This window comes from Seriola aureovittata, chromosome 23 (assembly GCF_021018895.1).
Source record: "Seriola aureovittata isolate HTS-2021-v1 ecotype China chromosome 23, ASM2101889v1, whole genome shotgun sequence".
In the NCBI taxonomy this organism is placed as follows: domain Eukaryota; kingdom Metazoa; phylum Chordata; class Actinopteri; order Carangiformes; family Carangidae; genus Seriola; species Seriola aureovittata.
Window position 1 is genome coordinate 16158618 of NC_079386.1, and position 23028 is coordinate 16181645.

The 23028-nt window shown below is 42.5% G+C and overlaps 1 protein-coding gene across 1 annotated transcript in view; it reads right to left on the reverse strand.

Annotated features, from left to right (window-relative positions):
* Window positions 1-258: 258 nt before the first annotated feature.
* col4a5 (collagen, type IV, alpha 5 (Alport syndrome)) overlaps window positions 259-23028 on the reverse strand; it is a 42346-nt gene continuing 19576 nt past the window's right edge. The window contains exons 2-49 of the mRNA XM_056369536.1: window positions 21694-21750; window positions 21163-21252; window positions 21002-21046; window positions 20589-20633; window positions 20424-20486; window positions 20027-20080; window positions 19888-19914; window positions 19508-19588; window positions 19297-19359; window positions 19148-19183; window positions 18977-19018; window positions 18724-18816; window positions 18143-18196; window positions 17980-18036; window positions 17639-17683; window positions 17455-17508; window positions 17309-17350; window positions 16126-16219; window positions 15422-15709; window positions 15151-15240; window positions 14804-14874; window positions 14270-14461; window positions 14004-14172; window positions 13694-13786; window positions 13474-13578; window positions 13230-13327; window positions 12869-13019; window positions 12603-12716; window positions 10934-11101; window positions 10095-10184; window positions 9702-9851; window positions 9451-9549; window positions 9232-9321; window positions 8870-9009; window positions 8649-8775; window positions 8353-8532; window positions 8213-8263; window positions 7914-8099; window positions 2838-2971; window positions 2630-2702; window positions 2433-2504; window positions 2209-2337; window positions 1873-1971; window positions 1527-1739; window positions 1262-1439; window positions 1045-1159; window positions 674-846; window positions 259-400 (exon numbers count right to left, since the gene is read on the reverse strand). Of these exons, the coding sequence (XP_056225511.1) occupies window positions 319-400; window positions 674-846; window positions 1045-1159; window positions 1262-1439; window positions 1527-1739; window positions 1873-1971; window positions 2209-2337; window positions 2433-2504; window positions 2630-2702; window positions 2838-2971; window positions 7914-8099; window positions 8213-8263; window positions 8353-8532; window positions 8649-8775; window positions 8870-9009; window positions 9232-9321; window positions 9451-9549; window positions 9702-9851; window positions 10095-10184; window positions 10934-11101; window positions 12603-12716; window positions 12869-13019; window positions 13230-13327; window positions 13474-13578; window positions 13694-13786; window positions 14004-14172; window positions 14270-14461; window positions 14804-14874; window positions 15151-15240; window positions 15422-15709; window positions 16126-16219; window positions 17309-17350; window positions 17455-17508; window positions 17639-17683; window positions 17980-18036; window positions 18143-18196; window positions 18724-18816; window positions 18977-19018; window positions 19148-19183; window positions 19297-19359; window positions 19508-19588; window positions 19888-19914; window positions 20027-20080; window positions 20424-20486; window positions 20589-20633; window positions 21002-21046; window positions 21163-21252; window positions 21694-21750 (4962 nt within the window). The 3' untranslated portion in view covers window positions 259-318. The remainder of the gene's footprint in view (window positions 401-673; window positions 847-1044; window positions 1160-1261; window positions 1440-1526; window positions 1740-1872; window positions 1972-2208; window positions 2338-2432; window positions 2505-2629; window positions 2703-2837; window positions 2972-7913; window positions 8100-8212; window positions 8264-8352; window positions 8533-8648; window positions 8776-8869; window positions 9010-9231; window positions 9322-9450; window positions 9550-9701; window positions 9852-10094; window positions 10185-10933; window positions 11102-12602; window positions 12717-12868; window positions 13020-13229; window positions 13328-13473; window positions 13579-13693; window positions 13787-14003; window positions 14173-14269; window positions 14462-14803; window positions 14875-15150; window positions 15241-15421; window positions 15710-16125; window positions 16220-17308; window positions 17351-17454; window positions 17509-17638; window positions 17684-17979; window positions 18037-18142; window positions 18197-18723; window positions 18817-18976; window positions 19019-19147; window positions 19184-19296; window positions 19360-19507; window positions 19589-19887; window positions 19915-20026; window positions 20081-20423; window positions 20487-20588; window positions 20634-21001; window positions 21047-21162; window positions 21253-21693; window positions 21751-23028) is intronic.

Below are 23028 nucleotides of genomic sequence, written 5' to 3' on the forward strand. Positions count from 1 at the left end.
TTAGGAAAAACAAAGACTAAGTGTAAAGATATTTAAGTCAGTTTTTTTTTTTGTTTGTTTTGTTTAGTTTTTTTTTTAAGCTGTGTTGCACAGTAGCACCATTGTTTGAGTTTTAAGTTTTTTTTTTTTTTTCCGGAAGACAATGCACCATTGGAATTCCACCTCGTCGCCACGGCGACCACTGCCCCCCCCTCCCCCAACTCCCTTACTTGTCCCCCGGTCATCCAATCATCTCTTGTTATTGATTGGGCGTTTTCTCCCCCCCCCCCCCTCCCCCCCTCCCGGGGCAAAGATGGGTTTGCTCGTTGTCGTGTGCTGTTACGTCCTCTTCATGCAAACCACGCAACGGCTGACGCGTGTCCGTAGGTTACCCGCCTTGAGCGTCTCCGACTGCGGCTTCCTGTGAGGACCAAAGGTTAAAAGGTGGTTAAGATTTTTCGAAGATCCATATGGAAAAATTATATATGATATATGTAATTATATTATTTTGATATATATATGAAATCCTGTTAACCTGCAGTCGACAACAATCTTTAAGCCACATTAGAAGTTACAGAGAAGCACAATCATTCAATCATCCAATACTCTCTCTTTTCGTTCTTTAGCTGCTAAATGCTCCAATCTGTTCAGAGCTGTCTCCCTCTCTGTTTTCCGCCGTCACGTGTCTCCGTACCTGAACATCTCACTGGGTTCTACAGTGGCCAGCCAGAAGCTGTAGGAGTTGCCGTAGTAGTTGCACGTCCCCCTGCCGTGGCACTCGATGAAGGGAGCGCTGCGGAACTCCTCCAGGCAAGAGCCGGGGGAGGCCAGGGCCTGACCGGAGCCCTCTGCACCCGCACTGGTGTGCTGGGGAGGAAAGGGAGGACAGGGGGTATGTAATGCACCGCATCGACAGGAATGCGTAAATTTGCAGATATGAATAACAATGTGTGATTACAAAACATCAGATGTGATTTCAAGGCGTTAAAACAGCTGAAATGCATCGGTTTAGAAGTTCAGAAGGAGAGTACGAAGGCGTAGTCGTGTATATGTATTATGTCCCACCATCATGAAGGAGTATCCTATCCACAGAGCTTCCCAGTTTGTAGGGCACGAGGGGATCTGAATGGTCTGACTGTGGACTGCAATCACCATGGCTGGAGCTTCACACACTGCACACCTACACACACCACAGAAATGTAAAATTAAATACCACACATCCAACTCTGCTCCTGCTGTTTAGTTCTTCATCCGTCTGTCCGTCCGTCCGTCCATCACCCACCTGCTAATGAAAGGCTTGATGCTCTCTCCGGTGATGGGGGCCATGGACATGGGCATGGGCTCGGGAGTGGACAGCCAGTAGGAGTAGTCGTTGCGGGAGGCGAAGTTGCAGACGTTGTTGATGTTGCAGAACATGAAGGGCATGGTGCTGAACCTGCGCAGACAGCTGCCGGCCGTGCCTGGCAGACAGGACGGAGGAAGAGGACGGTCACATATACGGATAAAATAAGGCAGTTAAAACTTCTACAATGGAAACTGCTCCGTACCGAGGTCCTGTCCGTGTGCCCTCTCGTTGCCCTGCACGTACAGCAGGGAGTAGCCGTCGTAGATGATGTTTGTTCCCTCGGGACAGAAGGGCACTTCCTGGCCCTGGCTGTGTCGGGTGATGAGGAAGCCGTGGGCTGCAGAGGCTGTTCCTGGAAGACCAGGAGGACCCTGTGGACCGTCTGAACCAGGGGGACCAGGGTAACCACGTTGACCTGAGAGAAGAGAAGATAAGAGTCATCAGGCCACAAATTCCAACCACTAGGTGGCGGCCTCATATAAAAATGATTGCTTATGTTAATTTTTTTTTTGTCTCGTTGGTGAAAACCGCCGGGGCGCTTTACGTACCAGGCTGCCCGGCGGGTCCAGTGTCTCCCTTCCTGCCAGGTGGGCCGCTGAAGCCAGGAGGACCCTCCGTACCAGGATCCCCAGGGTTACCAGGTTGACCTGAGAACAGGGAGAGTACTCTGTTGTTAAATGAGCAAACTTGGGTTTGGAAAACTTGAAATTCCTCACGGAAAACTTTTAAAGATGCTAACAGGGTTCGCATTTATTCTCTAACTTCTTCTTTTTCTAACCCCCTTGTGTCAGCTGTCTGTTACTGCAATAACAACAGTAAAAGAAAATTATATTCTCTCAGGCCTAACTGAAACTCGTGCAACTCCCAAGTCCAGATTCACCCACCTGGGAGTCCGTCGCGTCCAGGGGAACCAGGTGATCCCGGAGAACCACGTCCGCCCGGAGGACCGGGGGGTCCTCGCTCTCCCTTCACCACGATCGGAGCCGGAGGTATACCGGGGTCACCAGGAGGGCCTAAAGGTCAAATGTTACAGAGGTAAAATAATCAACTTTAAATATGCAAAACATTTAAATTCACTGTAACTTAGAAGGCCACTGTGTTCACCCACCAGTAAGTCCTATTTCTCCAGGGTCTCCAGGAAGACCGATGCCACCAGGGATTCCTGACTCTCCCTTAGGTCCTGGCAAAAACACCAAACACAAACAAATCTCTGGGCTTTGCTTCTGATGAACACTTAAGATGAAGAGTATTTTTGTGGATGGTGGGAAGAATGAGAAAATACTGGTTACAGTATCGTGGACTAACCAGGGAATCCAGGAACGCCAGGCAGACCGATGTCTCCCTTTATACCGGGGGCACCAGGAAGACCAGAGCTACCCTGGTTAGAAAGAGCAGTTACATCTCAGAGGACGATCACATGGTTAATCCCTTTAACCCCACCCCACCCCCTCAAGAAAATGAAGATGCAAATTCTTTTAAGTTGAATTTATCAAATGTAATAAAATGATCTTACTGGGAATCCTGAAACACCAGACTCTCCCTTCTGCCCGGGGAAGCCAGGCTGGCCTGGAGCGCCGGAAATACCCTTCTCGCCTTTAACGCCGCCACTTCCTTGGGGACCACGAGGACCCTCTGGGCCGGCTGGACCTTCAGATGCAGACGGCAGAGGTTCAATAGTAAGGTACAGTGTAATAGAGAAATAACACAACAATATTGTACATACAAGTTTCAGTTCATTATAATCTGGGCTGGGATCAGTTTGATTTCATTTATCAATTAAAAAAGTGGATTTTGTTTAAGAATTGTTCAACTTTAAAACGTGTTTCCATGAATTGTATTTAGAAATGTATTAAAAGAAATTCCTTATTTTATTAACAAGGGAGAAAATCCTACGTTTGCTGCTGCTGATTGTTTAATATCTATTTGTTAAATTACATAAATATTTAATAAACTTATTTAATAATCTGTCATTTGCTGGTCATACAGTTTATATCACTACACTTTGTTTAAATAATTACACATGGCAGCAGACGGAGGATAATCTCAGTTAAACATATTAACTCATTGAGGTTAAACAGATAATATGGACAGCACGACGCCTTCATTCATGTTTCATTCCCAAATTTAGCGTCACAGGCGGAAAAAAAAAAAATTAAACTTATCCCGATAAAAGATGGTGTATTGCTCCCTCATTGATGCATTTTACATGCAATATCAATTCTAATTTTATTTTGTCAAACTTTCTCAGAGGCAGAGCTGAAGTTTCTTTTTTGTTATTCAAGTTTGCCATGTGTTAGAGCAGCTTTGCCTCTGAGAAGAAGGAGAAGGAGTAGAGAAAGAAATAAAAAAAAATCAGATGATCCTGTACAACGACTGGATTATATGTGTGTGTGTGTGCACAGGATGTCCTTTATGTGTGTTTATGTGAGACGTCCAGCGTGTCCTGTTGGGGTAAAGAGAGGGTCACAACACAACCACCAACGTGAGGTTTTAACAGTCACACAAGTCACATGAGATATCACAATATTAAACAATGTATAATGACAGAAATCAAGCGATCGGTGCCGGGATGAATTCATCTTCAAAGCATTCTATGGATGTCCCTGAAATACAATGACGCAAATACATAAGCAATAAAAGCTTTGTCACACTTCAGATTTCAGATTTTTAAAATCTGAAATTTACACCCCCCCCCCCAACAAATCCCATGGAAGAGCATGTAGCACAGCACATATCAAAACCACTGGGGTCTAACCTGGAGGACCTAGGGTTCCCACAATTCCCGGATAAAGCGGAGCCGGGTTGACGGCGTGGGGCAAAAAAAAGAAGAGGAGGTTTAGACAGAAGCAAGCATCAGTACAGAAACATGAAACAATAACTAAATACTCTCTCTTCATGGAGCCAAGAGCTATTAAACAAAAAGTCTACTGGCTTCAATAGCTTTACTGCAGATGGCTATTTATTGTAGCTTGTAGATGATTTACATTAACTTAATAGTGAGGAGCTGTTGTGACCCAACAACATAACCAAATCTCATAATGATAAGTCACATGGTAAAAAAAAAGTAGACAGATAGTAACACTACAGCTACGGAGACTCGCAGGTGTCATAAGAAATATAAACAAATCTGTGCTCATGAATTACTCTTAAATTAAGCATTTGTACACTTAAAATAATTAACATTATAATAATTATATAATATTAATATTATATTAAATGTTATACTGTAAAATACTATTAACTTTTTGCATACTTATACATACTTATACCTGTAATAATAATAATAATAATAATAACAAACACAAATTATAATTCAAGAGCTCTAATTAGTAAATGAACCTACATTTTAAAAATAATATTATTTATTATTATTATTATTATTATTATTATTATTATTATTATTATTATTATTATTTATTTATTATTTCTTTGGTTTTCTTCACATAAATTTAAACATAATTTTTAAAACATTTTTTTAACACCATGTGACCTACGAAGGCTCAGGTGAGCTTGGTTTTGTTGCTGCTGGGTCACTTTAACAAAAGAAGAGTTTTAAGCTCCAGTATGTTCTAATTATAATTATGCTCATGTACAAACTAAATTACTTGCATTTAAATAATAATACAGCAGAACTGTAATTACAGTACGTGACACATACTAAAAACAATGATGTAATGTTGCAGGTGAGGTTGTTATATGGTGTGTTTTTGTGCACAAGCTGTATAATATCATTCAGACAGTTAGATCTGTATTTAAAAGTATCTACACGTGATTCAAATAACATGCTGATTGTGCCAGAGAACTGGGGTGTGTTATTTATTTCATTGCAATATAGAAAAAATTTGTTTCAAAGGTGCTTACTTGTTAAAAGTGCATTAATCTACCATCAGTGTGCATGGAAAGTGAAAGGAGAGACAGTTAATAGAGAGAAATAAAAGAAAAAGGTCACGAAAAGAGAAAATGCAGTGATTTTTGCAAAAAGGTTTTCAGGTGTAATTTGTTCCCAGTGGATCAGAGAGTGAGATTAAACTCAGAGTCAGAGTTGCTGTAGAAGAACGTGCATTAGGAATCTGGACGCCGTTCATCTGACCTGAGGGACCTGCGACAGCCGGATGCAAGAGTCATCGCGCCAAGAGGCGGGGCCACACCACAGTGGGTGGGGCCAAGCCACAGGAAAACAGGAGTTAAAACTTTCATAGCATCAGCATTTATTACCCCCGACACTCTGAATAACACTTGAGTGTTTGTTTTTTCTAGCCGGACACAGTGCTGTTGTGTGGTCAGAACTGACATTTACTTTGAAATAGCACAGGGTGAATATTATGAATGAATATCTTACTACTAGAACCTAATGGCTTCAAGTTATGTTTTATTTCCCGTAAATATTAATTTTCATCTGGAAGACAACATTCATATCAGCTTACTTCCATTTTTGTTTTTTAATGTTGATTATTTAAAATTTATTTATTTTGTTTTTTAATCAAATATTTACTGGCTCCAACATTGAGACAAAACAGAAATCTACTGATTTCAGAATAAAAACAAGTTACATCTATCTTAATAAAAATTATTTATGCTTAAGAACATTTAAAAACACACTAAAATGCATTGTGAAAATGTTTATTTTTCTTAAAGCAGCTATAATCGACTTTCTTCATAATTAAATGCATCCAATGACCATTTAAAGATGGTGGTGGAGACCCAAATCAGAGCTAACAGCAAGTTAACATGAACTACACAGATCACACCCCTGTGCATTGCTTCTTAGCAAATAGGAAAATTACAGGGTTGTCAGGGTTGTCCACTCCTCCCAGCACTGTGTTCGGCTTGTTCTCAGTGTGTGTACGTTGACGTGTGTGTTCGTGTCGGGACAAACAGTGTCCATGCAGATGACTGATTGGTGGGACAAAACACACTCGGGACAGCAGAGCCAGACACAAACCCACAATACTCACAACTAGACTCTGAGGTTATTGTTCCTTATGGTTATAGTAGGGGGTTTGTAGAAATATCAGATATCCAGACTAGCCACACCAGTACCACCACTATTAATTCTAATCAAATGTTAAAATGTAATGTAAAGTGTAAAAATACTCACTAATGTGCATTAATCCAAAAATATATAATTTACTCCTGTTGTGTGACGTTTTCTCAGCTCAACTATTTATTAGTGAGCCACTGTCCTTTATTTATAAGATTTATGTCTTCAGTAGGAACCAGTGTGCTCAGGGTTGATTCTGGCCTTTTCATGAGGTTCGTTGACAGTAAGAAAAGATGCAGTTGAGAGTTTTAGGAGTTTGTTTCAGGCTCGGCTGTTTCACACCAACATTTCTTTCAAAATGACCTCACATGACCACAAACACCGGACGGTTACAATGGCAAGAGGAAACAACAAGCATACACACACACACACACACACATACATACATACATACACAGTACTTCAGGGCTGTGGAGAGATGAATTGATTACAGCTTCCCCCCATTAAGGGATCAGGGGGGAGGGGCAAGGGGGTGAGGAGACATGAGGACAGATGGATTTGTGGATTAAAAAACAAACAAACAAAGAAAAAAAAATGGATGGAAAACTCATGCTCTTTTTTTGGGGGCGTGGTCAAACCCCCTTTGACAAACAGTGATAGGTGCGTGAGGAGCACCCCGACATTTCCTGGTGAGAAGGGGGTGAGGGTGGGTGAGGGTGGGTGGTGGTGGAGGAGTAACACAAACTTTTATCGTCAGTGCTCAGTGTTTATTGACAATGACTGGACAGGCGTGTTGGTGCTCAAACAGTGACGGAGCTCTTACACCGGAGGTAGCGATTGGTGCAACAACGTCCCATGCAAATCAAATTGACATGGAGATGAAAGCATTCACATTTAAAAAGTGGAGTTTCTGTCATTTGCTGCCTGGTTTTCGCTGGATAGGTGAAGAAGACATCAGTACTGTCTTTTCTTAAGTTTGCATCTTTAGTAAACTGAGCTGTAAATTCAGGACTTTACCACCTACCCATTAACCACAAATGTATAGTTATGTTTTCTTTCTGAAGATTTCATTCTGAAACTGTCTTGCAATAAGTAGCCAATCACAGTGAAACTTCTCCCTTTAAGGTAACTTAAAGAACCTCATCAGGTAATATTTTGTATTAAACTCCAGCAACTGAGACTAATATTTTCCTTTCCATTGTCCATGTTTATTGTTTGTTTTCCAGCTTTGACTCTCCAGAATCACACAGCTCATGAAAGCAGTGCTGTTTTCAGCTCCAATCAGCAGCTCCTTAGTGGAAGAAGCCTCACAACAGACCCTGACTGCAACCTGCAGGTAATTATGATGTAACTTACAAAAAGGTAAAGGTAATTTCTAGTTCACTGTGACGTGATCCCTATCATAAGCAAGTACCAACTGCAGTTGCAAGTGCATTAGGACCTGACTTAAAGTTGTTACTGAAAGACTTAATGATAATTGGAATATCCTACACATTAAACCTCACAGACTGAAACAAACCCTTACTTTACCTAAGTCTGAGATCAGAAAACCAGGCAGCAGTTTCTGACAGTACATGTGGTGACAAATACAATATCCAAGTGCTTTACCTGCTCGTCCGGGTGGTCCAGGGGGACCTGGGAGTCCTTTAGGGCCCGACAGAGCTTGTCCTGGAGGCCCAGGAGGGCCAGTGTTTCCTGGAGAACCAGGGCTACCAGGGAAGCCAGCCTCTCCTTTAGTACCGGGGAAACCAGGATTGCCAGAGGGACCGGGAAGACCTGGGTCTCCCTTGGCGCCTGAACAGATAGTGAGGGATAAAGTAGAGATGGTTATATCAGCGCAGAGACAATAATCGTAAAAACACAAAAATGCTGTGCAGGTACATGCACAGTAGTAGATGGTAACTCACCTGGCAACCCTGGAAGCCCAGAAGGACCGGGGCCACCGAAACCAGGAGGGCCTGCAGAGGAAATAAATCATTAGTGAAGTGAACCAAATCAAAAATAGACAATAAATTATTTCTTCTGAGCAAAATGACGAGTAACTTACCTGGCTCTCCTTTGACTCCAGCAGGTCCTGGGATACCATCACGTCCTGCCTGACCTTTCTCTCCTGGCTGTCCTGGTGCTCCTGATCGTCCAGGCTCTCCTGGTCTACCGGGAGCTCCAGTGAGACCTGGACCACCGGGTGCACCGTCGAGACCCTTGGGACCTGGGATACCAGGAGAACCTGACAGAAGAAGATGGACAGTGCATCAGTCAGTGTCGCTTTGTTTCAGCTAACATAAACATCATATATGTACATCACGAATGTCATTGGCTTTTAAGTGTATTTTTTGAACCTACCTTGGAATCCTGGGAGGCCGGGGTCACCTTTGATGCCCGGTCCTCCAGGTAAACCTGGGAGACCGGGAGATCCTGGAGTTCCTTTGAGTCCTGAGCCTCCTGGGAACCCTGGCTGGCCTGGCTCACCCTACGAGAAACATAATAAAAAAATGAGGTGTGAACTTGCACTTGCACTTTGAAGTTTTTCTGAACTAAAAAATTTCAGGGGTTGAGTTCTGCACCTTGATTCCAGGTTGTCCAGGTGGTCCGACTCCTGCAGAACCTGGTTCACCTTTGGACCCAGGGAAACCAGGTGATCCTGGCTGTCCTGAGGATCCTGGCCGTCCCGGCTGACCTGGTAGACCCTTCTGCCCTGATGGTCCTGTAGCATGATCACAGTGCAAGAACAGCATGTTCATGACACAGAAATCAGGTGTTTAAGTCTATTAGTCTGACTAATAGGCATATTAACAACTAAAACCAAAACCTTGTTATAATGTGTGTAAAATTATTTTTGCAAGGAATATAGTAACAGCATTTAGTAACTCACTGACAACTCAATGGAAAAAAAGACTTAATAATGAACTATGAGACATTCAAACACCTGGAAATCCCATTTCTCCCATGCCGCCTTTTTGTCCTGGAGCTCCGGGACCACCTGAAGTTCCTGGGATGCCAGAATCTCCCTTAGGACCTGAACACAATGTAAGCAGCACATTAGAGAGCTATTTGCATGATTATTTGTGTGTTTATGTGTGTGTGTGTGTGTGTGTGTGTGTGTGTGTGTGTGTGTGTGTGTGTGTTATGGAAGGTAAACCTATACCTGGTGGTCCGGGGAGTCCAGGGCGACCATCTGACCCTGACAGGCCGGGGTCACCAGGGAGACCGGAGATGCCTTTCTGACCTGGAATACCTGGTACACCTGTGGAACACGCACAAGAAATATATAAAAAAATACAGTGACTAGTAATTGAATGAATATGTTTACCTACTTTACCTACTATCACTTTAAGACCTCTTAAGACAATTTTAGAATCACTTGTTAAGGGGCAGTGAATGTTTTTTCAGCTGTACCTGGTAGTCCTGGATCTCCTTTGGCTCCCTTTGCGGGTGTTGCTGGTGCCTGGCTGGCTCCTGGGGGTCCCTGGACACCAGGGTCTCCCCTCTCTCCTTTACTGCCGGGACCACCAGGTCCACCGTCTCTACCTGGGAATCCAGATTCACCTGGAGAAGAGAAGGTGAGAATCAGAGGTCGTGTGGTCTATGCTGTGGTCTCTGTCACAAATTACTTTCAAACATATTCTTTTAATTCGTCGGCTAATTCTTCCACGCCAATATTGATAATATCTGCAATGAGCTAATATCGGCTACTATAGGTGGCGTGGCCAAGTTACTGTGTGTTATACATGCTTTTTAAGGTTCATGGCAAAGTTATGAGCGAGGTAAGGTGTGGGTTTATGTGAATACCTTTAAGTCCGGGAGCACCAGGTCCTCCTGGGCCACCTGGTCCTCCAGAAGGTCCTGGAGGTCCCATGGGACCCATGTCTCCTTTCGTGCCTGCATCCAGCAAAGAGCAAAGAAAAGTTAGAGCAGCCTTAAAACACAAGAAACTATACTCAGACAACATTCAATAATCCAACAGTATAGTGCTCAGCCAGATGGTCAGCCATACAGGTAACTACACTTGATAAGCTAACTTGTTAGCCTGCAAACCAGTCAGCTAAATATTGTGATTTTGCTAGCCAGCGAGCCGGCTGCCAAGTGAGTACCACTTAAACAATCTGCCACCTAAGCAACTGGTCAATTAGCAAGTCAGCTAGGAAGCTATACTGTAGCTATCTACAGTCAGTTTGAGACGAATGAGAGCTAGCTGTTGTAGCTGGCTGGTTTCTCGCTAGTTAGCATCTGTTCTACCAGCTTTTATAGCTAATTTCTTCTTTCATTGTTCTTTATGAAACATTTTCTGTCCATATCTTCAGGTAATTGTGTATCTGTTACTAAAACTTGTGCTGGAAAGTGAAGTTTGAGCATCTACTCATTTCAGCAAAGCCAAAACACTAACTAATTTGTTAGCATTCAGCAAGCACAGCGCTCATGAGGCCTTGACGTTACAGCATATTAGCTTAACTTTTTCCCATGTTACTACATTTGTAGCAATTTGTCAGTAAGTGAAAACAGATAGGCGCAATATATATAGCTTTTAATTAGTTGTAACGATAGGATAGTGGAACAAAGGTTGTCTTAAAGGAAGCTGGACTTTCTATAACATCAGATCATTTGCCAATGATGTTAGAGATATATTTTACCCGGCAGTCCAGGCAGGCCATCCCGTCCAGGTCCTCCAGGAGGTCCTGGGGTTCCGATTGGTCCTGGGGAACCTGGGAAACCGGGACTTCCTCTGTCTCCTGGCAGACCTGGGATATCTAGACCTGGAGCACCGGGGTCTCCTTTCTCTCCGTTTGATCCAGGGAATCCTGCAACGATGTTCGGAAGATTTCAGTCTCTCCTTATGGAAACGTTAGAAAAACTCCACTTATGAATGATTTGAAGACCAATTCAGTTTTTTATTTAAAGCTACTTGGGGGTTTTATTCCCCAAAAGATCTGAAGACACATGCCCAACACAGTCAAGATGCAGGATATTATGTGTTCGAAATAGACAAAGCAGTAATCATAAAATAAAATACACACACACAAAGTAAATGGATTATTAATCTCTCGTAAAATCGTTGTCATGTGCGCTATCTTTTACCATTAAATGGCCATCAATCAGCACCAGTATTGGGTGACAATACCTTTCTCTCCTTGGCATCGGAAGGTCACAGGTAAGGGCGGAGCGTTGGATTAAGCCGAAGATGAGATAAGGAGAACAGAGTATAATGCATTAAATGCATTAGAACGTTCTATGCGAAGCCGGTTTTTGAACACTCTGAATATGCACTGAAGCTCTTTAAGACAAACTTGGTGTCACTGTGTCATCTGTGTACCAGAAACACCAGAAGCGACCAGTGCATGCTCAGAGTATTCGAACATTTTGTTGGATGGGTTAGTTTGCGGGGGGGGGGGACATTCGAAGGAAGAGCGGTGGGAGGTTAAAGTGGTGAGAGAGCAGGTTGACGCAAATACTCGTGAAGCGAAACTCTGTGAGGTTAATTTTACGATTGGTGTCCTCGCAAAGAAAGAGCATTGGGTGATGTTAATAGTGAGCTTTTCTCTGTGATACAGATGCTGTGTAATCGGTGCAACAAAGTGCGGAGGATTGTGACGCAGCCAAGAAAGAGGGCGAAGGAAGTGACATATCTGATGGGGTCTCACAAACAAAGGTGCAAGAGGTGGCACTTCAATGAAAGCTGAGACAAGATGAAGAAAGAAAGCTCCCCAGATCAAGGTAAGGTTACCATCCAGTAGTGTGACAACCACTGATATACAAATACTCATTCAGTCTGTACACACATCTCGATCACCAACACACCAAGACAGAATGGTGACTGTGCTTGTAGATGAAACAAACAAACCCTCAACACTCAGTCTGGTGCTCAGGTGCTTTGGGGTGCTCACATGGAAACTGTGCCATATATATAGTTTAAACCCCTGTACCAAAATGACATCCAGACACCCTTACAAACTACAAGTGGGTGGTCATGCACAATTCTTGGTGACTTTGAGAATCCAAACAAACATATATCAAAATTGTAAACACATTAAAACGAGCACAAATACAGTATAGGATGAAAAACAGTGTCACAAATATATCACAGTTGTTCTTTAGCAAACAAGCCTCTTCTAAATTTGATGTGCCAAGGAAATCACAAGAAAATCACTTTATCTAAATATGACTGGAGAATGTAATCAATATTAGTTATATTTAGATATATGTATCTCTTGTCACATTTTCTAGACTACTATATATTTTCCAATGTATCTGAAACCTAAAATAGTGAACAAGATGTACCCAATCCAACCTTAAACATCTTACCTGGTGGTCCCATCGGGCCTGGAGGTCCAGTGGCGCCTGGGGCCCCCAATGAGCCAATGGATGGGGATCCAGGTGGGCCACGAGCTCCAGGGATACCAGGTGAACCGGGCTCACCTGGATAGGGAGAAGAGGATGTGACTGTCAGCTTGGTGTTATGTCAGATGGCTTTTTTGTGCTTTGGTATCTTACACACACAGACACACACTCAAACATTCATGCACGTGTCCCTTCAGATAAATCACACCAGTAACAGAACTATATAATACCTTTGGATCCTGGGCCGCCATCAAATCCAGATCGTCCTGGTGAACCGGGGCCGCCAGGGAAACCAGGATCTCCCTTTGGTCCAGGGAAACCTTTACCTCCAGGCATTCCTGGTAAACCAGGTGGGCCAGGTAGTCCAAAGCCAGGCTCACCCTGTCACATGCACACACACGTAGACTGATCACCATCTTCTTGCAGAAATAAATAGCTATATTATGTGTCTGTGTTCTGTTTCTAAAATAAGACTTCAGGGTTTTTTGTTATTTTATTTCTCATCCATCGTTTCATTTAAGTTTTATTTAATGTGAATTTCCCATCAGTATTACTGTAGTGCTTTGTCTCTATGTCCATCTATCTATCTACCTTGGATCCAGGAAATCCAGGCTGGCCGGGAAGTCCATCCACTCCTGGTCTGCCTGGTCCTCCAGGAGCTCCTGGCTGGCCGGGGATACCTAGGAATCCTGGAAGAGAAAAGAGGAGAGGGTGGATGAGGGAGGACTATGATGTATTAAGAGGGTGATGTGAAAGTAAGAGGTGGGATGAGGAGGTAGAGGGACAAAGGGAAACATAGACAGGCGGCTGGAAGGAGTGACTGTCGTATGTTTACCTTTAGCTCCTGGGGGTCCAGGGAGTCCGATGCCTGGGAGTCCAGGGTCACCCTTCGCTCCTGGTAAACCAGGGAAACCAGGTTGTCCGGGCTGACCTGGGCTACCTGACAACAGAAAATTACAAAAAAAAAGACAATCAGACAACAGATATACTGTATGTTACCTTATCTATGCATGAGCACTGCATTGACAAATGTGCTTCAAGTAATGATTGTATACCTGGTCCACCAGGCAATCCAGGCTCTCCATCCTGTCCTCTCGCTCCTGGTAATCCTTTCTCTGCTACTGTCAGGCCTGGTTCACCTTTAGAACCTGTATGGTGAGAGATAAAAAGGTAAAGCTGGTTCCTGTTCTTAAACTGTGGCTTCATTAATTCAGGCTAACCTGTTGTTGCGTGCTGATCATTTGGCTAACGTTACATGAGGTGAATATTAGGTGGAAGGAAAGGAGATAGATAAAAAATAATATAGAACTTGGATTTAAGTCCCAATGGCAGAAATCAGTGAATAAAGCTAAACTGATCTCTTACCAGGTGCACCAGGACCTCCAGGTCTGCCTGAGACTCCCTGCACTCCCTTCTCTCCTGAGGGCCCTTGAGGTCCAAAGCCGGGGGAACCTGGGGGACCCCTGTCCCCTGGAAGACCAGGGGAACCTGGCTCACCGGGGAGTCCTCGTTCTCCTTTCACGAGCAGAGAGCCCTGTCAAACACAGTCGCAAACACAAATTAGTTAAGAAATGAACCACGGATGGATCGACACATCTCAATATAGGAGAGACTGAGTAAACGCCACGTACGGGAGCTCCTTTGGGCCCAGGAGATCCAGGCACTCCATCACGACCGGGGCGTCCGTCCAGACCAGGCAGACCGGGTGATCCGGGGAAACCAGTGTCACCCTTCTCCCCCCTTATACCAGTGACTGTGATGGCATCACCTGGGTCACCCTTCTCTCCGGGGAATCCTGGGGAACCTTGAGGTCCAGGGGATCCCTGGAAACAAAAGGATCGAAGGTGTAAAGAGGAAAATAATTTACTTTAAATTTTAGATTTTGATTTTTGGCTTGGCCATTTGCCATAAGAATTCAATCAAACTCTGACTCATGACCAGGGATCAAAGATAATACTGGATTTTTGAGGCAGATACCAATATCAATATTTGAGAATATGATATACGGGTCAATAGTAATTGCATCTGCAAATATCTTTTAGGATTTTGAAACTTGTTACTGTTCTCTGGTGGACAAACTATGTAACAGAGTCACTCTTTCTAAATGAACAAACATTTTCCAGGATGATATTTGCTCTTTAAAGAAGTAGAAAGTAAAAACTCACAGGCGAGCCGAGAGCTCCAGGTGTTCCTGGAAATCCTCTGTCTCCTTTGATACCCTGGCCACCAGGCGTTCCTGGTGAAGGACAGGAAAGAAATTATATAAATAAAGTGATTCTTATAGTTATATCTCATTATCTAATTTATAGTCATATCAGTTGTGCAGGAGCAAAACATCTCTGACCGATGTGGACAGATTACAGATTGGATTAAAAACACAAAAAGAACGATCCTACGATTTTCAATGAAGTACCACTGAGCAAGTCAATAATCCACTCCCTGCGCCCTGGTCATACATTGATGTGGAGTCTGTGCAAGAGAGTAATTGTGGAAATAAAATTTACGGTATTACCAGGGAATCCAGGCGATCCGGGAGGTCCTGGGGGTCCTGGGATGGGGCTGGTGCCACCAAAGCAGTTCACACAGGTGTCGCCCTTGTCACCTAAAAGAGCATCAGATCATTAACATCAGTGTTTTCTGCCTAGTGGTGCACAAGCAGGGTGGACCACCTTGTCCTTTAATGTCTTTCAATTATATTTTAGGTAGAGATGTATATTTATGCTTCATTTATGATATAGCTCAGATATTTGTGAATGAACAGCAGCATCTGTATATTCTCTCACCTTTCTGGCCTGTTTCTCCTGGGTAACCTCTCTCTCCCTGCGCGCCGGGACGCCCAGCCTCTCCAGGGATGCAGTTTTGTCCTGCACTGGAAAAGCCCGGAGGTCCAGGGGGCCCTTGCGCCCCCTGGCCACCGGGAGATCCTGGACGTCCTGGGGGACCGGGCAAAGAGATCCCTGGAGGACCAAGCTCTCCTTTCTGACCTCTTTCTCCTGGGAAACCTGGAGGTCCAGGCTGACCACTACCACCGATGGCTGGACGTCCTGGTGTTCCAGGAGGTCCTGTCAAACCTGAACAAGACAATTAAAAAAGTAGTGGTAAGTAATTGATTTTTAATTGTTTTTTCAATCAATCAGCTAAATGACGCCTCAGTGGACAGAGGCACACAATCACTTATCATTAGGTTGTTAGCATAAGTTAGCTAACCTTTTATCTTCAAAAGTAGCCTCACTATCTTACAGGTAGTAGCTACCTATTTAGCTTGCTTGCTGCCCTTCTAACATAATAAATGACACAGTCATGAGTAATTTAAGACATGAAACTTTTTATTTATAAAAACAAATATATGACAATTCATTGATGGTTGAGTGTCAAAATTAGTTTCTTTAGCCTGCTAGCATTGCATGCACTACATATTTAAAAATAAACTGAATGCAAATTATGTATTTGAATATTTTGTCTCTGTGTAAGTGTGTTTTGTGTTTACCTGCGGGTCCGCGCTCTCCTTTGATCCCAGGTGTTCCAGGGTACCCGGGCTCACCTTTAGGACCAACACGACCTGCTGTCTGCCCGCCAATCACCTGAGTAACAAAATAAATGAATTAGATTCAGAAGAAAAGAGTTACACTCAATAAACTGGTCAAAGGCTCTAAATACCTTCTCTATAATTAAATATTAATAACTTTACTGTATTGAAAAAACTCAAATAAAATCAAGGTGAGACAGAAAGACATACCACCATCTAGTGGTCAAAGAATGTAGTGCACTTGATAAACTCTGATCTTTTAATTAAGTCAAAGTGGAAACACCACACGTACAAAGGTTTTAACAACAATATACAAAATACACTTAAAGTCCCAGCAGTAAAAGTAACTATTATGCAGAATGACTCATTTGTGAATAATATACATTATATTATTGGATAATAATTATTGATGCATTAATGTATACATCATTTTAATGTCGCAGCTGGTAAAGGTGGGGGTAATTTCAATTACACCATTCTGCATTGCTGGGTAGCTTGTGAATACTCAAATCAAGTACAAGTACTTGATTTGAGTATTTCCAAATTCAGTAAATGCACTTCTACTCCACTGCTTATTATATTTTCTTTCTATTTTCCCCCCTTATTATAATAATAATAATTATAATAATTCACATGGATACCTGGGTAGATGCTAGTAGTGGTTGAAAGGCTTTAAATATTTTCAATTTATTAGGAAAGAAAAGAAAAGAAAAACTACATAGAGAGAAATGCCACCACCCAGTGGTCAGAAGAATGTAGTGCATCGAGATGTCATTTGTTATTTTAGATATGGAGCATTTTCTATAGATTTTCGTACTTTTTGCCATGTTTTTAACTTAATTTTTTGTTGTCAAGTAGAATCTTTATTTATGGCTACACATATTCCCATTTGTGGAGCTGCCTGTACATTTACAGTCTTACACTGAAACTGCCTTGCTCAAGAGAACTTGGACAGCGTCCTTAGCATCATTTACACATTTTCACTCAGGTGATTATAGATTTGCAAAACTGAGGTGTCGTGGGTACAAATCTCCAAGACAACTGAGCAAACTGAGATGAAAAGCTCGGGATGCTGCTGAAACCCCGATGCATGGACTGTGATTTAGGAGTATTTAGGAAAATGAAGAACAAGGAGAATACACACCACTCCTGGTGGGCCAGGATATCCACGATCTCCTTTTAGACCCTACAAAAAAAGAAGGAGGTGGAGTGTTATTAAAACAACAATATTACCTCATGACTTGTTGAATAATAATTTTAGGATTTATAGAAAATTTGGAGAAAACCTACTCTCTCTCCATCCCTGCCTGGAGGACCTGGCAAGCCTGACTCTCCTTTGATGCCCTGATAGTGAATAAAGACAGGAGAAAGAAAAGAAAGTTAGTCAAGTGAATAAGACATTTAAAAAACATCTTTGGCATGATTTCCCCAAAATTAAGTCTTATGAATTGTCTCGTATATTGGCAGAACTCACAGGGAAGCCTGGAGAACCAGGGTCACCGTCTTTGCCTGGTTTGCCCTGTAAATAGAAGAAAATAGTGAACAAGTGTTTGAGGGAAGTCTGAGAGAGACTTACAAGGATTGTCATATCTCGCCAATTGCTGCATACAGTGAACACGGTTGTCAGATTTTTTCTGAAAAAGTTTCAGGTTGACACAACCTTTCCCCTTATTCCGATGTCCGAAAGGAGGTTCCTGCTTGTCTTCAGTCTTGGTTATGTGTTAGGGTTAGGCACGTAGGATTATGTCAATGAAAGTCCTCACCCTAAGTATCTAAGCACAGCTGTATATTTGTTCGTGTGAGAACTGTACTTACTCGTTTGCCTGGCTCTCCTGGATCGCCCTTATCTCCTTTCTGGCCGCCTGAGGGACCCTACAATCACAGACAGAACACGTGTTAACAATATCGCTGTGAAAAGAGGTTGTTTTTATTTTTTTTTAATATGTTTTTATGATTACATATCATAATAGATACTCACAGGAGGTCCTGGATAGCCTGGATCACCTGGAGGGCCGGGAAGTCCTGGGTCACCCTTGAGAGAAAACACACAAAACAGTAAGTTCAATGTTCAAAGATTTCACTGCTGGTCATTTCTGTCATGAAAATGAAAATATATAAATTTAAACAGCTTAATGCCGCACTCTAGTGGTAAAACTCCTGCATCTGCAACTTTTTTTCTCCAAAGCTCTAGGATTAATGTGGGAATTAAACACTGGAATACACTGATATTAATCTTTAATATTAATTCATTTACACAAACATTTGTTGTAATATTTGTTGTTTCTTAAGTTCAATTTTGTGTCTGTTTACATTTTCTTACATTTGTTATGTTCGTTTTGATTGTGGCTAGTCTGTTTGATGTTAGTTTTTACTTGCATTTAATAGTTGTTGGCTGTCAGTTTAGATCCTAACTAAGTGTGCAACAGCTTAATTAGAAAAGTCTTGACCTTTTGTGAAAACAACTAAACTAAACTTGTAAAAAACTCCCTTGTTCAAGTCCAAATATGCTCGATTACTAAAGGATTGTTGACTAGGTCAGTTTCAGGATGGTTTTATTACCTTGTCTCCTCTCTGAATCTCAGTCTCTGGGGGCCGCTTCTGTTCTCCCACCTGTCCTGGAGGACCGGGAGGTCCTGGCAAACCAGGTTCACCCTGCGTTCACACCCAGAAATGCACAAAGTTAGATTCAAACATAGAAAGTATAGAAACAGACGGAAAAGACAGAGAGCTTGACAGACAGACTGAGTGTTTGTCAGTGGTTTTTTGGTGAGAAACTAGAGGAGAATAACGACAGTCAGACTTTTTACAGTACCTTCTCTCCTTTGGGTCCTTGGAAGTTCAAACCCATGTTTCCCTGAAAAGAAAAAACAGAGAGACATTGTGTCTTTGAGTCTTTGGGGAGAGTCTTTTATGGTCAAGAGGGTAAGAATGATGATGATGATGACCAAAGACATCAGATCAACTGAAACGTGTCTGAACTCACCTTTGGTCCAGGAGGACCAGGAGGACCTGGGCGACCCTGAAAAACAACACCAGAAACCAGTTACCTCAACACCTTCAATTTGATGCCGTTTGTAAAACTAAAATGGAAAAAAGACTTTGATATCATTTTTCACAGCAGCTCTCTTTTACCTCATATCCTCTGGGTCCGGGAGGCCCGAGTGCACCTGGTAAACCAGGGGGACCAGAAGTGCCCTGTTACATGAACACACAGAAAAAGTTTCACACAAATACATAGTCTTTTTCAAGTCACTTTCCTGCGATGATAAATGTATTTAAAGTGTGAAAATCAGATGTTTTGAACAAAGTTTGGCTTATTATTTTCATTTTCCAGACAACCTACAGGAACTCCCGGCAATCCGGGCAATCCCACAGCTCCTTTCTCTCCAAAACGATTTGTTGAGATCACATCGCCTGGGTCTCCCTGTAGACAAAGGACACACAATCAGTGGAAATTGTTAGACAAAAAAAAATGTACTTACTTACTTTAAGAAGCTTAGAAAATACCCAAAACTGCTCTAAGTAATGTTACTTAAATATAGTTGCACTGAAGGAGGATGGAGGTCCATTTTGACCATTTCTAATCATGTGAAACAACATCACCACAACAAGTTCATGTAGACACATACACTATATTTATAATAAAATCCATTTTACAACAACCCAATTAAACAACAGAAACTGTAGTAGTAGTTTTGTATCCAGGTAGAATATTTTACTTACCTTTGGTCCTGGAAGACCAGGTGGACCCTATAAAGGAGACAAGGAGAAGAGAAATCTTCAGGGAACAGATCAAAGTCAGAGAAGTTGTTAATTAATTTGTTAAAAACTCTAAATGAACAAACTCTCATCAGTGACTCACCGGTAGTCCTTGCTGTCCAGGGATTCCTGAACCTCCTGGAAAACCTCTGTCACCCTGAGGAGCAGAAGTTGATTCTTGAGTTTGGAAACAGTAATTTGACAAAACGATAAAAGCTCTCCTTCATGACATCACAGAGGCTTTTCAAATTTAGCAAAGCTTACTCGAAAAAAGATTCTGGGCACAAGGATAATATTGAAATCTGGTACAAATATGTTTCAATGCTAGCTCCGGATTACCCTTACGACACTTTCAGAATTCAGAGCTCATTTATCTGACAACTGACGGAGCATTCTGGGAAAGTGGAGACGGTGAGATCCTTTGAAATAATGTCAGAATAAACAAGACTTCAGAGATATTCATCTGAGTTTTGTTGTCAGACTTTCCCATCAGATAATACCTTTGTCCCGTTGCAACCTGGCACTCCTCTCGGGCCTGGAGGTCCGTCCTGCCCTGGCAGACCCTGGGAGACAGAAAGTAAACAACAGGTTACATCAAACATGCTGGCTTTGACAAAGTACAGTAAGACAGGATTAGTAGGATTTCAGACGATTGGGAAACTCACTGGAAGACCTGGTGTTCCTGGAAATCCTGGCAATCCAGGAGGCCCCTGTTAGGAGGGAAATAATAAAAGTCAGTCATTTAAAGTGTAATGCCTCAATCACGGAGAATCAAGCTTGTAGCTTCTTCATCCTCACTGTCTGTGTTTGAGATACGGAGGAATGAGGACATCTGCTGGCCAGAGGAGGGTATTACAACCCAGGATCATCCAGTGCTGAGACATCTTAGGATAATTCATGCTCATAATTTTTTAATCAACATGGAAAACAACATGCTTTTTAACTAACCCTTAGAAATATGTTAATTAAGAAAAATAAATAAATGAATAAAAAATCTAAACTTGGTAAAAGAGAAACTGCTGTTTGTAGGAGAAGAAACACCAGAAATTTATAAGAGGAACAAACGTGATTTGCTTACTCTAATTCCCTTCGGGCCACCTGGTCCTTGAGATCCATCGCTGCCCTGAGAGGGAGAACACAAAAGCAGACAGACATTATTAACTGGACGAACTAAAGTGGTATTTCCATTTGGTATCTCCAAACCCCAATTGTGTTGCTTCTGTAGAGCCCCCAACCCACCTTCTCTCCTCTGGGTCCAATCGGCCCCTCGGGTCCGGGGAACCCTGGGACTCCTGGCTGTCCGGTGAGACCTGGGAAACCCCGTTCGCCCTGCACACGATGACACAGATACAGAAACCATGTACACAGACATATACAAATACAATATCAAGTTCTTTCAATTACACACAGAAATATACAGTTTACTTTAACCTCCTTAAACACCTTAACACCTTAAAGTGGAGGCTGCAGTATAAAGAGATAATGAATGGGAATAAAGTAAAACACAGTTGTAATGATATAAGATATACCTTCAAAGGAGAAGTTATAACTGTTGACGAATACTGTACATTAATACACACTTTAAAATGTAATTATAGCTGCGTACAATGACATTACGGTGTGTTATAAACCATTTATTAACAATTTTGCGCCATCTCATCATGCAAAAGTTTTTACTGAGGAGTCTAAAGCAGCATTTGTCTGTGCGTTGCCCCGAAACTGAATATTGTACCTCATGTAATTTTGTGTGCCGTGTGTCACGTTGCCTACCTTGGCTCCTTTCACTCCACTGCAGTCACATTTGGATCCCACACATCCATGGCAAGCCTGTTGAGAAACAAGATCGAGGTATATATTAGTGTGTGTTATTTCAGCCCTGAGTGCAACAGGAGAAACTGTGACATTTTTTTTTTAAATACATAAAACGTATAAACTACATCATCAATCACAAAACAGACACCACTAGATAACTCTATGACAAGGTCAGAGTTGAACCATAAAGAAAGAATTTGCTGGCTTTAACCGTCGAGGTCTCTAGATGCAGTGGACAGTTCAGTGCAACTAAAATGCAGCTGTTTAATGTGAAACAACTTGCACCTCAACAAACTACTGCTGCCTCGTGAGGAAACTGAACGTTGCATTTTGTGTATTGCATTGCAGCTGATGCACGACACCACTAGGGGGGGCTCCGTCATTGCTCTTCCCTGCACGCTACAGGCAGCATTTTTTTCCCACAGAAAAAGGAGAAAAGTTTGTGGATTCTCTTCAGATAAGAAGACAGGTGGAAGGTCAGTGAAGACCAAACAACGGATTATTTTTTCTATCTGAAACAAAACAAATTTATCTGCCAGAATGCTTCAGTTTTTTCTCAGCAAAGATGAACAATCAACTTGTGGAAATGCTGATCCTCCGTTTCTTTAGAAGAGCAAAGAGGGTTAAAGGAAAGTGGTGAAAGGGAGGGAGGGGTGGATGGAGGGACAGAGGGAGTGGGAGTGCCAAGCTGTTGATTAACTTTTCCCATGCTTGTTGACACAGTGGATGCCAGACGGGCATCGATTGCACGCATGCCAGGCAGTCAGGTTGTGAGAGAAGACTGAGTGGCAGAGAGAGGGAGAGAGAGAGGACAGACGGGGCAGGCAAGTCAGCATTTTTCTGTGTCTGCAGAAGCTTTTGTGTGTCCATGGCTGGCGTTGATGGTTTTCGTGGTTATTTCTGTGTTTTTGGCCCGTGCACGGAAGATATTCAGTTTACAGTGACGCTGAAACACAGAAAAGCAGCAAATCCTCTCATTTTAGAGGCTGAAACCGGCAAATATTTGAGGATTACTTTTCTGTCAATTAGATAAATCATTACAGCTCAGTGAAACAGGGTAAAGGGAGCAAAAAAAAAAAAGAGGTGTGAAGGACTTAATGGGTCAGAAACCGTGGCATTAGAGGCACATGGCGGTCGTCTCAGCCCAGTGATTCAGAAAAAGTTTGAGGAGGAGGGACGTGATTTCTTTGGTGACGACGTATCAACCCCCAATCTGACTCCAAAAACAGCTTCATCAATTTACTACCAGTCCGGTCTGAGGTCATCGAAGGAAGTGACCCTTGCTCTTTGCCA